The sequence below is a fragment of the Euphorbia lathyris genome, chromosome 9 (assembly GCF_963576675.1).
Source record: "Euphorbia lathyris chromosome 9, ddEupLath1.1, whole genome shotgun sequence".
Taxonomy (NCBI): Eukaryota; Viridiplantae; Streptophyta; class Magnoliopsida; order Malpighiales; family Euphorbiaceae; genus Euphorbia; species Euphorbia lathyris.
In genome coordinates this window covers 78,955,425-78,972,185 of record NC_088918.1, presented here as the reverse complement: position 1 = coordinate 78,972,185, position 16,761 = coordinate 78,955,425, and the positions used below count along the sequence as shown (strand labels likewise).

The following is a 16,761-nucleotide window of genomic DNA, read 5'->3' as shown; positions in this document are numbered from 1 at the left end:
GGGACGGTGATAAGTAATTTAGAAGCGGTAAATAGCAGTTCACTTAAAAAAAAAGCCTAATACAGAAATAACCCCCTGAACTTGTCCAAATGTTGCAACTGCCCCCCTCAACTTTCAATTGTAACAACTTGTGTATAGGAGAAGAGAAATTGGATGATAATGTTGAATTCATAGGAATTTGTGGGATGGGAGGCATAGGCAAAACCACAATTGCTAGAGCACTCTATGGAGAACTATCTACTCAATTTGAAGGAAGTTGTTTTCTTGCAAACATTAGAGAAGTCGAGTTGAAATTCGGTCTGATTTTGTTACAACAACAACTCCTTTCTGAAACTCTAATGGAAAGAGATGTAAAAAAAGTGCGGAATACACATAGTGGAATGAATGAGATCAAGACCCGTCTTCGTCACAAGAGGGTTCTCATCGTTCTCGATGATGTGAGTGATTCTAAGCAGTTAGTGTCGTTAGCTGGTAGGCATGATTGGTTTGGCTACGGAAGTAGGATCATTATAACAACTACAGACGAACATTTGTTGTTGGATCATGGGGTGGAGAAGATATATATAGAGTTGAAGGATTGAATCGTGATGAATCTTTTAGTCTCTTTTGCTCGAAAGCGTTTAAGAGTGAGTATTCGGATTATGATTATGTAGAGATAGCTAATCGGTTTGGTAGTTATGCTAATGGACTTCCGTTAGCTCTCGATGTTCTTGGTTGTTTTTTGTTTGGCAAGTTAATTGATGAGTGGGAAAGTGCATTGGAGAGATTGATTGAAATTCCTAACAAGCAAATCTTGGATAAGCTTTGCATAAGTTTTGATGGGTTAGAGGAAGTTGAGAAGAAAATATTCTTGGATATTGCATTTTTTTTCAAAGAAATGGGGCAAGAAATTGTTCGACGATCCTCCTACAAAGAACCAGGAAGACGGAGTAGGCTCTGGCTTTATAAGGTTGTTTATCATGGTAATAACTTACTTTTATGTATCACATACTGATCCTATAAACTCGAGATGAGTCACTCGAATCGAGAAAAAGCACGGGTCGATGCATGTGTTAGACTTATCATTCTGTTTTCTTGACTCGTGTGACTTGTCTTGAATTGACTATCTCAAGACCTATTTGTCCGAACAGCTTATGTCCGGAACAAGTTATGCAAAGGGTACAAGTTTGAGATTTCCGTACTTATCTTTCATGTTCTATCAAATGATACCATAATAAGTTGCTTTTATGTATCACATAGTGATGCTATCAACTCGAGACGAGTCACTCGAATAGAGAAAAAGCACGAGTTGATGCATGTATTAGACTTATCGTTCTGTTTCTTGACTCGTGTGACTTGTCTTGAATTGACAATCTCAAGACCTATTTGTCCGAACAGCTTATGTCCGGAACAAGTTATGAAAAGGGTACAAGCTTGAGATTTCGGTACTTATGCCCGATTTTATACGTACAGGGAACTGAAGAGGTTGAAGGCATAGTTCTTGATTCCTGTGAGCAAGAAGATGATCATCTTAGTGTAAATGCCTTACAACATATGAGAAATCTTAGGTTGCTTAAACTCGGGAATTTACGCCTTTCGGGCAGTCTGAATTACCTTTCGAATGAGTTGAGATATCTTGACTGGGATGGATATCCTTTCAAATCCCTTCCAGCAACTTTCCAGCCAGACAAACTTGTTGAGCTCCATTTGCAGTCCAGCAACATTCAATATTTGTGGAAGGGAATAAAAGTAAGCGTTGTCTTTCGTGTTCATTGCCAGAAATTTTGAGTTACGATCACTTTGAGTTTAGAATGTTTTGTGTACTATTTACAGGCATTGAAGATGTTGAAGGTGATTGATCTTAGTTTCTCTGTTAACTTAATTAAGACAAAGGACTTTGAACAAGTTCAGAATCTTGAAAAGCTGAATCTTGAAGGTTGCATAAGAATATACGAGATTCACCGATCCATTGGAGCTCTGAAAAGGCTGGTTGAATTGAATTTGAAGGATTGCAAAAGTCTGGTTAGGCTGCCAAGCACCATCTGCGATTTGAATCGCCTTAAGGTGCTTAACTTGCAAGGCTGCTCAAATCTTGATGATCTTCCACAAAAATTGGGGGAAATGACGTGTTTGGAGAAGCTTAACATTGGTGGAGTTGCTTCAAAACAAGTTACATATACCAATTTTCTACTTCTTTCCTGGTTAATCCCGAAACGGAGTCTAAATCTACCGGCTTTTGTGCCTTCTTTATCAGTTCTATGCACTTTAAGATCATTGAATTTGAGCTACTGCAATCTGGCAGAAGGCATGCTGCCAAAAGATTTGAGCTGCTTTCTGTTGCTGCAAGCGTTCAATCTTAGTGGTGTAAGCCTGCCCAAAAGCATTAGCAGACTTACGAATCTCGAAGATTTTCCAGTCGATAATTGCAGGAGCCTGAAATTCACTGCCGGATCTTCCATCAAGTATTTTGTATCTCAGCACGGTTGGTTGTTTGTCCTTGGCGACTTCCCTGCCTAACACTATCAGCAGACATTATGAACTCGAAAACCTTCAGTTTCCTGATTGCGAAAGGCTTCAAACTCTACCGGATCTTTCATCAACTGTCGTTCGTCTGAGTGTTGAAGGATTAAGTGCTGAAGATGATCCGAAACATTCACCTTTGACGTTTGTAAATCGGATCCAGTTGGTTGAGATTAAAGGGAAGAGGAGTTCAGCATTCTCCAGGCTGACTAGTTACCTGCATTATCTGCTAAAGCACAGCTCTCAGGTCTCCTTCTACACATTTTTCAATTTCATAACTCAGGATAAGGTTCAATTTTGTCCCAAACATCAATTGAAGCGAGTAGTATAAATCTTAGTGTGCAAAAAAGGTACAATGTTATTCTTATCCCACGATCGAAATGATTGAAATTCTAGCACAATGTACTTCTTTTCAAGGCGCTTGCCCGAATTTTGTCGTTAAATACCGACAGTTTTTGTACATTGATAGTTACTTGAAAAGAAGTACATTGAGCTAGGATTCACAATATAGGAGTAAACATTTGACCTTTAATTATAGGGATAAGGTACTAAAACAGGTCTATAGTTCTTGGAAAAGTAAGGCTCACAGGATAGCACCAATGTAGGCTTAACCTTTTAAAAAAGGCACCAAATTAGGTCTCGATAACAGAACATGACACGTTATTCTCCTTCTGCTATTGAGACCTAAATTGGTACCTTTTGAGACGTTAAGCGTATATTAGTGCTATTTTGTATCTGGAGCCTAAATTGATACTTCTCCAAAAACATTAGCCCTATTTTGATACCATATCCCTTAAAACATAAATTTTTAGGGGTTAAATGCACCGACGGTCATTAAAGTCTTGCATTTATGTGCATTTATTCACTTGTATTAATAAAATCGCTGAAGTTTTGAGTCCGGTGTCAATAAAATTACTTGAGTCAGATTTGAGAAAAAAAAAACCAACCTGAAAGTTCAACTGACGAGTCAACCCAAAGTCTTACTTGCCAGCTCATCTCCATGTGAGAATATTCATCAACACTTTTGCCACATGTCCACGTGACAACACGAAAAATGAAAAAAAAAATCATGCACCCCTGAAGTGTTGCATTTGTCTGCTAGAAGTCACTAAAGTAAGTTTTCCTTTCTTTTATTTTGGTCTATGTTGCACGGAAACGTACACCAGCAAACGCGATTTCTGAAAAAATACAGTAGTGGAAATGAAAGTGGAAACTCTAATAAAGAAGAGTTTCCATGCAACATAGATTTTCGTATTTCCATGTGGCAGACACGTAGTTGACACGTGATAAAAATGTTCATGAAGATGAACTCCCAAGTAGGACTTAAGGTTGACTAGCCATGTTAATTGGCTCTTTCCTCAAATCTGATTGTAACGACTTTATTGACACCGAAATTAAACTTCAGTGATTTTATTGATACAAAATTGAATCACCGGAGCACAATCGCAGTACTTCAGTAACCACGGATGCTTTTGATTCAAATTATTATAGAGAATCATGTAATTGATATAGTTTTTCATTTCAATACAGGGTTTGTACAGTCGAAGCTCTCATGTATCAATGTGTTTAGCTGGAAATGAAGTTCCAGAATGGTTCAACTATCAAGGGATTGGTTGCCTCCACATTGGTTCAACAACAGATGGATGGGATTTGCAATTTGTGTTCTACTTGAAACTTATGATGATGAACTTCTGTCAACAGAAAATACTGCAGTTTTTTTGCGATTTACAGGTACGACTCTCAATTTTTTATTCGACAACACTATTTATAGAGTTAATCTGTTTAATACTACCCATTTGATATGATTTTCAGTTTTGTTGCATTTATATCATATGGGATAAAGTGCAAAAGTAATACTCGTGGTTTGTCCGATTTGCAAATGCAGTCTCGTGGTTTAAAAACTTACAAACGGGGTCTGATGTTTGTGTGAAGTTTGCAGTTAAAAGCTGTGTGAGTCAATTTTTTAGTCAAACAATATTTGCGGTTTAGTTACTTTGCAAAGTCAAACCTTATATATTAGGTAATTGGCAAAGTTAGTCTTTTTAATTGTTCTAAATCTCTCCTCTTTTGGGTTAAATATTTGCGACAACAACTTTTGACAAAACATTTGAGTTTGCAAACTGCACAAAACATAGATCCCTATTTGTAAAGTTTTATATCACCGGACTGTTTTGCAAATTAACCGAACTACAAAGTTTATTGTTTAACTCGATAAAGTGCTACTTTATAATTATTGGGGGAGAACAAGTTTAGACTCCGTATAACAAACCATGCAATGTTGGTACTAAAGTTTTGTAGATAGAGCAATTTTGTACTCCATTGACGGCATTATCCAATAGAAGTCAATTTACCGTTACCTTGGTTCTATATCTGCGATACCTAAGCTCCAGTAGCGTCCACGTGGAGTCTGAGCTTAGATGGTGTAGATATGAAACCAAATTAATGGAAAATGAGATCCTGGTGGAACTGCTGTTAATGGAGGCTGAAATTGCTCCATATACAAAACATTGTAGGCAACGATTTCATACTCCACTAACGGCAAATCCAACAAAAGTCAAATTTCCGTTAGTTTGGTTTCATGTACGCGTCACCTACCTAAACTCGTGTAGCGTCCACGTGTAAGTTAATGCTAATATTGTACTGTAACCATATGCCTAATATTTTACTTCATCCTATATATAATAATTTGAAATCAAGGTTGTAAATAATCGAATTTGTATTTTTGTATTTTTTAATAAAATAAAATAATTATTAAATACAATTAAAATATAAAATATGAATTATACAGAACATATATATTTCAATAACTGTTCCTTATGTGGAGGCCATTTCTGTATATAATAAGTATGCAGGCCATGTCTGAAGTTTTTTTGCATTATTCTTTTACTAGTAAGAGCCTTGATGAAAATCTTATAAATGGTAATAAATTCAAAGATTATGACTGAACATGCAACCATGATAGTACTGAATTCTCTTTCAGCACTTAGAGGTCATGAGCCATATTATCATTTTTTGGGCTATTGAAAATAATATATGATTGGTTGAATATTACAGAAATTTTGGGATTTAAAGAACATTCATGATTTGGGTCATTAAATGTGAATATTGAGGTCATAGAAGTGTATTTATGTTGAGACAAAACCTTTGGACATATTTGTTGGTTGTTTCATATATTATTTCAGACTGTTTTCGATTGTTTGAAATCGATTGCATAATATGATTATATCTAGATTTCAGTCATTATATGATCAACTTTCTTTCAGAGTTAAGTACTTAAGTTACCATATTTATTGGCTTAATCAAGTGACTATGCATCGATAATTTAAAGCCACTGTTGTTTGTGCATTTTAACTAGCAAGCCTGCCTGCCTGCATTAATGTTATTCTTGTGATTATTTTTTGTTATTAACCATATATTGGGTGAATTTGAATCTAGAAGATTCCTCTTCACTCAATTTAAATGATTCATTCATGTGATGCAATGATCAACAACACTTGTTTTCTTTGCTCTATGATTTACTCTCTTGCTTGCGATCCTATGACATGTGAAATTTTATTGTATTCATGATAAGATTTGTGAAATTTCTTCATTGGTTTTTTATGAAGGTTGAAATGGCTTGGTGGTGGGAAGGCATAAATGAAATGGCTTCATTTTTTTCCAATAAAGTTGATGTTTATCATGGATTTATTAAGAGAGTTATCTGCTAGTCTAATCATTTATGTGCCACAAAACATGTTTTATTTATTTGTTAGGGAAGACAGACTTGCTATCTCCTTGTAGATGGAGTGCTTCAAGAGCTTCACTATTTCAAGCAATCTTACACGTCATGGTTTATGGGGGACTATGTTTGTGAAGGTAGATATGCCATTAGTTTTATAAATATGATTATTGCAAATTCTGTTGTTTCCTTGACCCACAAAGATTTTATATTTGGTTGTGTTAGAAGATCCGTTTCCTTGTTACTTGTTGGACAGCACAGCACTGAATTCCATCTTTCTGTTTGATTTATCTTACACAACAATAAATATTCTAATGTGTACAAATTGATATTGTGTATTTTGTATTAACAATTAATTTTCCTATGGAATTCTTTTCATATATGGAACTATTATATTATGTTGCTTGTGCTGTTATATTGGAAAACACTTCATTGTCTTGTCTAGATGAATTATCTTGGTAATTTTAATTCCTCTATTTGACTGGAATATTATGACAGAACATGAATTTTATATTCCTAGACATAAAAAAGCATTGGTAATTCTAAAACTGATTAGCCAGTTATCTGTGCTTATAGTTGGTAGATAGAAGAATAAAGGGTAAAGTAATTACTTCCAAATTTTAGCGAAATAAAGGAGGCAGACATATTTTAAGAAATGATAACCCATCCTGTAAATTAGTTGTATATTCTTCATTTCCATTGACTCTAACTAGATTAATGGTTAATCCTTCTCCTTTTCATATTATGTCACTCGTTCCTTTTTTTTTTCCAGATGGGTGCCTATTTGATATAGACTGTAATAATCTCTGTATTGGTTCAAAATGTATTTGGAGAAGATGATCTGAAACTGTTCAACCGAATGGTTTTCTATGAGACTTCAATTGATGATTTTTTTTTAGAATGAGGATTCAATTGATGATTTTTTATTAGTTCAAGGACTTGATTGATGATTTTGATAATTTAAGTTCCAAATTGACATTGAAGCCTTAGTTTAAGAAGCTGAATGGATATTATACCTATAAAAAATAATCAATTTTGCTTAGTCAATCAAAAATTAATAAAAATATAATATAAAATTAGTAAAGTTATTCATTAGTATGAAATTGATAAATTTAGTTCGATTCGAACTGAAATATTAAATTATTTTGTTATGATCTAATTGAGTATACAATTATTGGACTTTGGGCCATGTGTTGTTTGTTTCTTTTCTTATCATTTGGGACCATGTTGTTTTCTTCAACCTTGATTACACTCAATTTCATATACCACTTTTAAAGGATAAGTTAAAAATAAAGGGATAAAGTAAAAAAAAAAAGAAATTACCCTTAACGTCAAACAAGAGCTATGGGTAAAAATATTCTTAACATTTACAATGAGGAGCAATTTTACTCTTAATATTTAAATTGGTGCAATTTTAATCATAACGTTGGCAGCAAATAACAATTTTACCTCTAAAATTGACAACTTGGATCAATTTCAAACATTATTATAAAACACAAATATTTGTTCCTTATTCTGCACCAATTACATATTCATTGGTTCTAAATTCTTTTCATATTTTTTTATGATTTAGTAATAAATTAGAGGTTAGTATTTATAAATTCAGCGAAATATATGATTTTTTTTGTCCAACTCGTATAAAAGAAAGTATATTTTTAAAAATTTTTTCATATCTATATATATTTGTTATCTGTTACTAATGAGTGATAAAATGTTGCACGTGTGGAATATGGATGATAAGATTCATGACCAAGAATACAGTTCGATGAATTATTTTTCAAATTGATCCAATTTATCAACGTTACGAGTCAAATTGCTCTTGGTTGCTAATGTCATGGTTGGATCGGGCTGGATGGCTTTACATATAATTACTTTGTCCAAGTCCAACCCAATCCACCTATATTTATATCGTTCTCGGACCGGATTAGACTAGACTATAAAAAGTAATTCTCAAGTCCGGCCCATCTAATATGTTAATATTAAAAAAAAAATCTAATGTATTTATTATTAGTCTTTATTGATACTAATTTTTTTAAGTTTTTTTCATTATGTAATTTGTAAGAGTATTTCTTTTTAGAGTACAGACAGAAGTAATTTTTTTTTTAAAGTGCACCACCTAATTATGTCATTAGATACATTATTATTTATTCTTAATTTGTAATTTTCTATTTTTTATCTATTACTCTAATATATTACACATAATTATATATATATATATATATATATATATATATATATATATATATATATATATAGTTAAAAATATTATAAAATCAGGTCAAAGTGAGCTCACTTGAGATTTTAAGACGAATCCTAAATCCAACCCATTTATTAATACATTATTATTTATTCTCAAATTTTTGGACAACTTGAAAAGCTGAGATGTATTAGGCTTTTTTTTTTTTTGTGATTGATTGATTTTTAGCCCCGGCCTATCATTTGATAATATTTAGTTCATATTCTATCCAAAATGTTAGTCTTTACCTCTGATCTATTATTTAGTCGCATTTGACTTTTGATCTATCGAAAATTAATATATGGTTAGGATTTCACTTATTTTGGATAGATCAGAAAGCAAACGTTACCAAATAATAGATCCGAAAACAAAAATAAACATTTTGAATAGTTCAGGATGCGAATATTATCAAATAGCTAAAAACCATGGTCCATGAGTAACGTTAATAAGTCTTTAAAGAACCCATTTTAACATTACTAACAGACCTAGTTTAATTGATTTTATATCAAGATAAATGGGTAAATTACACTCATAGCCATTTAACTTTACTCATTTTCACAGTATGATCATTAAATATTAAAACGTAACATAAAAATTACTTAATTTTACACTTTTTTAACATTATAGCCACGAAAATTTAACTAATGCCTCAAAATGTCTGACCTCAAAATAAAAATGTTCAAAAATTAAAATTATTTAGAATGACATTTACAATGAAATCATATTTTTTTTATTTCCAAAATCACCGTTTCTAGAGCTTTTTCTCGTTTGGCCAAACAACTGGTCAATTTTGAAGAATATTATCAATTCTTAAAATTTTTTGTTTTAAAATCATCAATTGTCATTTTGAAGCGTTAATTGAATTTTAGTGGCTATAATTTTAAAAAATGTAAAATTGAGTGACTTTTATTTAAGTTTTAGCGACCATACCGTATGTAGCCATGAGTAAATTCGACATGGATGTAATTTACCCAGATAAATTAATAATTAGATGCAAAGATATAAACTTTTTTAGTATCTTAAAAAACCCATTTTTGTAGAAATTGAAGTTGGTTTTGATTCTAAAAGCTAAAATGGTGGTTGAAGTTTGCTTATGAGAAATAGATAGATTGGGTTAATATTAGACTCATTTTAACACTAATCCGAAATCAACACAAACCAATTAGATTAACACATGGCACAATTTTTTTTGAGATTGAGTTAAAGTCAACTCATTTTGACACTAATTCAAAATCAACACAACACGAATCCGATAATTGTCACCTCTACTACTAACCTATCAAGTTTAATTGATTTTGTATCCATATAAATTGATAATTAGATACAAAGATATAAACCTTTTTAGTATTTTAAAAACCCAACATAATACGAAATCATACTAACCCAATTTTTTTGGAACTGGGTTAAGGTTGAGTTTTTGGAATTGGGTTTTGGCAATAATTCAAAATCGACACGAATCCGATAATTACCACCTCTGCTACTAAAATCAAGGTAATAAATTGATGATTAGATACAAAGATATAAACTTCTTAGTATTTTAAAAATCCAACACAATACGAAATTGATACTAACTCGATTAGATTAACATAACTATGACATGAAAGTTTTTGGGATTGGGTTAAGGTTGAGTTTTTGGAATTGGGTTAAGACTGACTCGTATTGGTAATAATTCAAAATCGACAAGAACCCGATAATTGCCACCTCTACTACTAAAACCAAGGAAATAAATTGATAAGTAGATATAAAGATATAAACTGTTTTAGTATTTTAAAAACTCAAGACGATACGAAATCGATATTAACTCGATCAGATTAACACGATTATGATATAAAAATTTTTGGAATTGGGTTAAGGTTGAGTTTTTGGAATTGGTTTTGATTGTAAAAGGTAAAATGGTGGTTGAAGTTTGTTCATGAAAAATAGATAGATAGATAGATAGATGGTTGTCTTGCAAGTGAGTGTTTGGTTTGAATAATGTTTCACTTGATTTGGTGAGTTTGGTGCAGAAAATATGAACACAATCAATCATTTTCCACATAAAAAGCAGATCCAAATTTCCCAATTTACCCCAAATTTCTCAAATTGGGGAAAAAAATTCATCATGGAAAACCTAATTTCTGCTAGGGTTTTACTCAAGAACACCTTAGAAAATTCAAAATCTATAGCCTCTTCTCTTAATTCAACTACCCAAAAATTATCATCTCTTGATTCTTCTTTTAATTCCCATCTCAGCATCCAAAATCCCACTTTTTCTGCAATAATCAAAGACCAGATTGATACTTTGGTTTGCCCGGCAATGGCGGTTCTCAGGATGTGCAGTTCGATTCAGCAGATGGAGAATTCGGTGCTGTCCGAGAACCCGGGGTCCGATCTTCATGCTTATCTAATCCTGATTAAGAAGTTAGAAGATGCATTGAAGTTTCTTGGTGATAATTGTGGATTAGCAGTTCAGTGGATGGAAGATATTCTGAGAATCCTGGAAGAAAAAATGGTTTCGAATGATCTGTATTTCGACAAGATAAACATGTGCGTACGGATTCTCAAAGGGTTGAAAGTAACCGGAGAACGAGCTCGTTTCGACGGCGGGATCCTTGCTGATGCGTTTCGGAAGCTTGAAGAGGAATTTAAGACTCTCGTTTCGGAAAACTGTTGGTCGCCGTTTCCTGCTGCTGTTCTGCAGAAACTCAAGGCTATTCTTGAGAAACTGAATGGTAACAGCGTGATTTCAGATTGCGTATCGGGTTACGCGGAAATCCGAAGCAGGAATGTGAGAACGAATTTAGAAGGTCTCGATTTGAGTTATCTGAACTTATCAGTAACAGAATCAGATGATGTGCAAGATATTCAAGGTTTTATAAACGAATGGTGTAAGCATTTGGAGTTTTCGGTGAAGTGCGTTTTCAGAGGTGAATACGAGCTCTGTAAAGAGGTTTTCGATAACGTTGGATCGGATATCTGGATGAGTTGCTTTGCCAAGATTGTTAATCAATCTGGAATTATTAATTTCCTCCAATTCGGAATCAATTTTACGAAATGCAAAAGAGATCCTGTCAAGCTGTTGAAGCTGCTCGACGTTTTCGAATGTCTAGACCAGCTGCGGTCAGAGTTCAACTGGCTTTTCGCAGGCGAAGAATGCACGGAAATCCGAAACCTGACAAGGGAACTAATCAGGGAAGTTATCACCGGTGCTTGTGAGATATTCTTCGAATTACCGTGTCAAGTAAAAACGCAAAGGCGATCTTCGTCTCCGTCAGACGGAAGTGTTCCTCAGCTAGTAAGTTTCGTAACAGACTACTGTAATTACCTTCTAGACGAAGATTACAAGCCGTTACTAATCAAGATTTTAACCATTAACCAAACCTGGAAAAACGAAGAATACGACGACACAATCCTATTCCACAACATAAACCTCGTCATAAAAGAAATCTGCCTAAACTTAGAGACATGGTCGAACGCATATCAAGACAAACAACTTTTGTACCTTTTCATGATGAACAACCATTCCCATTTCTGCAACCTAGAAACCACGAAACTCGGGATTCTGATGGGCGATTCGTGGATCGAAGCTCACGATCAATACAAGGACTATTACATGAAGCTTTACTTGAAAGAAACATGGGGAAAGATTGTTGAGATTCTCGGGCGAGATCAAGATCAAGATTTAACGTGTGCAATAACAGTGAAGAAGAGACTTAAAGAGTTCAACGAGGCATTGGACGGGATGTACGAGAAGCAATCGAAATGGGTGGTTTCGGATGAGAAACTGAGGTTGAAGATATGCAAACTGGGAATGCAAGCTTTTTTGCCGTTTTATAGAGAATGGTTGACGAATTACGGGTGTTTCGGAGAGGAGGAAGTTAAATACACAGCACAAGGATTAGCAAGTATGTTAAGCTCACTGTTTCAGCCGAAGATAAGAATGTATGGAGCCATTAAACAAACAAATTGGGTTGATGAAGTGAAAAATATAGAAGTAGATCAGATTCATCACTTCACTCTAATGGCTATCTAATTTTCACTTTCAGATCAGTTTTTGTTTTTGGCGTAATACATTTGTTGCGGCTGTACTCGGTCCAAAACCTCAACTACCCCTGAACTTTCAAAGGTTCCTAATGACCCCCTATTTTTGTCTAATTGCATTAGATAATCCCCTTATTCTTGTCCAGTTGCATTACCCAAAAACTTTCAAAAGTTCCTAATTATTTGTCTATTTAGCTATTTCTTTTTGACACGTGGCGAGCACTTTGACACGTGGTAGAATGTCTCAGATTTTCCTCATCCAAAAAATTATATTGAGAAATAGGGAGTTATCGAATGCAATTAGACAAGAATGGGGTCATTTGGAACTTCTGAAAGTTCAAGGATAGTTGAAGTTTTGGGGAGTACAGGGGCAGCAACAAATGTATTAGGGGCAAGAGATGTATTAGGCCTTTGTTTTTCCTTTTTGTACATACAATTACCTAATTTATGGCTTATTTGATGGGTAAATTATGGCCCCTAAACTGTAGCACTATTAATACTATGGTCCCTAAACTCCCTTTCTTGATATAAAAATCCTTGAACTTTACAATATTGTAATATTAAAGTCCAAAGCAACACAAATCTATAAAAATAATTAACAAAATGGTGACTGTCAGGTATGAGCCTGGCAGAATCGAATTTTAGGAAGGATTAGGGTTTAGGAATAGAGAAGAGTCAGAAAAGAGAGGAATGAGTAAGAGAGAGAGAATAATCATTGATTTCATAATAATGAGTACCATGATGAGATAGGCCTCCCATAAATAGTTGTACATCTATGGGGTGGCAAAACAGTTACACAAAAGGACAAACAACTAGTACTATTGCTAGTACAAGATTCTAACAACCTTGACAGCACAATTAGGGAAAATAACCAAATAACAGCAAATACAATAACAGAATAAAAGCTAATACAATTATATCAATAATTAATCTTAATGCCCTCTACGTTTATACGTAACAATACCACCCCCTTTAGCACATTCTTGTCCCCAAGAATGGTAGAAGTCAGGAAATTGAGCAGCAATCATGCTTGTATCCTCCCATGTAGCATCGATGGTAGGCAAACCGAGCCATTGGATGAGCAACTGAGGGGTAGCATGGTTGTCAATCACAGCATTCCGAGTGTTTAGGACCTTGGCAGGGTGGATAATAAAAGTGTCATCCTTAAGAGGTGGCAAGGTAGTCAAAACTGGGGTGGAAGGGGTAGGGCGTTTCTTAAGTAAGGAGATGTGAAAAACAGGGTGAACTCTGCATGTAGGTGGAAGTTGTAGTTTGTATGCTACCTTGCCAATTTTTTCCAAAACTTGAAAAGGACCATAATACTTAGCTGAAAATTTGAGGGATTTCCGCGGTGCCACTGTGGATTGACGATAGGGTTGTAGCTTTAAGTAGACCTAGTCACCAACCCCAAATTCTCTGTCTGTCCTCCTTTTATCAGTTGTCTGCTTCATGCGATTATGTGCTGATGTGAGGCACTCCTTGAGCAAAGAGGTCATTCTCTGTCTAACTTCCAGCATGTCAGCTACAGATGCAACAAGAGATGGAGTAGAGGGAAGCACCGGTAGAGTAGGTGTGAAACCATAGAGAGCTTGGAAGGGGGACATGTTGATAGAGCTGTGAAAACTTGAATTATACTAAAATTCAGCTAAACTGAGCCAAGATGCCCACTGTTTAGGAGCTAGAAAACTCATACTTCTCAAATAGTTTTCCAAACACTGATTTAGTCTTTCCGACTGCCCATCAGTCTGAGGGTGATATGCATTGCTATAAAGCAACTGTGTGCCCAAAAGTTTCATGAATACTCTCCAAAAAAGGCCCGTAAAAATTCGATCCCTGTCAGAGACAATGGTCTTGGGCATTCCATGGAGCTTAAAAATGGTGTCCACAAACTTCTTAGCTACTACTGCAGCATTGAAAGGATGAGGGGAATAAATTGGCCTGTCTTCGTAAACCTATCAATGACAACTAGGATTGTATCATAACCAGAAGACTTAGGAAGTTTCTCAATAAAATCCATTGCAATGTCTTGCCATGCCCCTTGTGGTATTGGGAAAGGTTGCAAAAGTCCTGGGTAAGCAGAGTGGTCTGCCTTGCATCTGAGACAAGTATCACAGGAAGCAATCCACTGAGTCACTTGAGATGACATCCTTGGCCAATAAAACACTTGTTGGAGTCGAGTAAGAGTACCTCTAATCCCTGAATGCCCCCCAATAGGTGAATTGTGACAAGCAGCAATCAACTTGATTCTCAATTCAGTAGCTGATACAATGTGATACAATGTAATATTTAAGAGTACACGGTACATAAGAATAGTGTGAACCAGGTAGAGGGTGAATTGATGCCTGCTGGATAAGTTGTAAAGCCTCTTGGTCACCTTCATAGGAAGCATGTATTTCTTCCAACCAAGTAGGAACTGACATGGATAAGGCTAGGGAGTGAGAATTTGTAGTTGAGGGCTCTTCAAACTGTCTAGACAAGGCATCTGCTACCTTATTCTCCACCCCCTTCTTGTATTGGATTGTGTAGTCAAGACCTAGGAGTTTAGAAACTCCCTTGTGCTGAAGATAGGTGTGAAGTTTCTGCTCCACGAGGTGCTTGATGCTTTCATGATCTGTCTCGATGGTGAAGGTGGCATTCTCCAAGTAATGCCTCCAAGCGGTGCAGGCATGCATAATTGCTAACAATTTCCTCTCATAGACTGACAATCGTTGGTTCCTTAGCACTGGGCCTTAGATAAAAAGGATATGGGTCTATTTTCTTGCATTAGGACAGCTCCTATCCCTGTGCCACTAGCATCACATTCCAATGTGAATGGTTTGGAGAAATCCGGCATTGCAAGCACTGGGCATGTGTCATCAGCAGCTTAAGTTGGTTGAAAGCATGTGTAGCTGCATCTGACCAATGAAACTGGTCCTTCCTCAATAGGTCTGTCAATGACCTACTAATAATGACATAATTCTTAATGAATCTGCAGTAGTAACCAGTGAGTCCCAGGAATCCTCTCAGTCCCTTCAGTGTAGATGGTGGCCATTGAGCCATGGCTTGAATCTTGACACTGTGGCTACACCTTCTTTAGAGATAATGTGACCTAAGTAAGACACTTGAGGCACCCCAAACTCACACTTAGAAGCCTTGACCAGCAGTTGATGATGGGTAAGAAGGTCAAAGACAAGTTGTAAGTGGTGTAGGTGGGTGGAGAGATTAGGACTGTATCAGTATATCATCAAAAAAGACCAATACACATTTTCGAAGATGGGGCTTAAAAATTAGATTCATGAGGGACTGAAAGGTGGCTGGGGCATTGGTTAGGCCAAATGGCATGACCAGAAATTCAAAATGGCCAGAGTGTGTCCTAAAGCAGTTTTTGCTATATCCTCTTCCTTCATTAGGATCTGATGGTAACCAGCCCTTAAATCAAGCTTAGTAAATATTTGAGCCCCCTTAAGTTCATCTATCAATTCCTGGATGACCGGAATTGGAAACTTGTCCTTGATAGTGACCTTATTTAGCTCCCTATAATCAATGCAGAACCTCCAAGTGCCATCTTTCTTCTTCACTAGGAGCACTGGAGAAGCAAAAGGGCTGAAACTAGGGCGAATAATTTCATTTGTCAGCATTTCATCAACTAGCTTTTCAATTTCATTCTTCTGAATGTGAGAGTACCTATATGGTCTCACCTTAATGGGTCCAGTGCCAGGTTTAAGAGGAATTGCATGATCCTGAGCCCTTCTAGGGGGTAAGGCAGTGGGGGGTTGAAATAGGTGATTATATTGAGTCGAGAGTGGCTGTAAAGCAAGATTAGATTGTGGAAAAGGTGCAATGACAGTGGGAGGATCAGTACTAGACAATTCTGAGACTAACATTAGGAAAAGCTTGGAAGTAACTCCTTTCCAGCCCTTAGCAACTAGATGATTAACAGATTTTAATGTCATCATGCGAAGAGTAATCTCCTTTGTCATACCTTTAAGAGCTAGTTGTTTACTGTCTTTCTGAATTAACAACTTATTATCTGCAAAATCGAAAGTTACAGGGCTATGGGCTCTCATCCAGTCGACACCAAGTATTAAATCATACTCACCCAGCTCGAGAACCCTTATAGTGAATGTGAATTTGGCATGCTGAATGGACCAGGTGCAATTGCTGCATTTGGGGTTGACAGTTAGCTGCCTGCCATCAGCTACAGATACTGCTGCAGGTTGCACTTGTTCTAGAGGTAGCTTTGCTTCCTTAGCTAGTTTGCTATCTACAAAGCTGTGGGTACTCCCACTATCAATAAGTATCATGATAG

At 35.6% G+C, this 16,761-nt stretch overlaps 1 protein-coding gene and 1 pseudogene across 1 annotated transcript; both read left to right on the top strand.

Annotated features, from left to right (window-relative positions):
* Positions 1-89: 89 nt before the first annotated feature.
* LOC136205847 (disease resistance protein RUN1-like) lies at positions 90-6,394 on the top strand (annotated as a pseudogene).
* A 3,760-nt stretch (positions 6,395-10,154) lies between these two features.
* LOC136205442 (exocyst complex component EXO70I) lies at positions 10,155-13,330 on the top strand. The gene has a single exon (XM_065996030.1). It carries the CDS (start codon positions 10,465-10,467, stop codon positions 12,463-12,465), a length of 2,001 nt encoding a protein of 666 aa, XP_065852102.1. The 5' UTR covers positions 10,155-10,464; the 3' UTR covers positions 12,466-13,330.
* Positions 13,331-16,761: the final 3,431 nt, after the last annotated feature.

Bases quoted from the DNA above. Each gene is read 5' to 3' on its own strand.
- LOC136205442 (XM_065996030.1), top strand. From the start codon at position 10,465: ATGAACACAATCAATCATTTTCCACATAAAAAGCAGATCCAAATTTCC.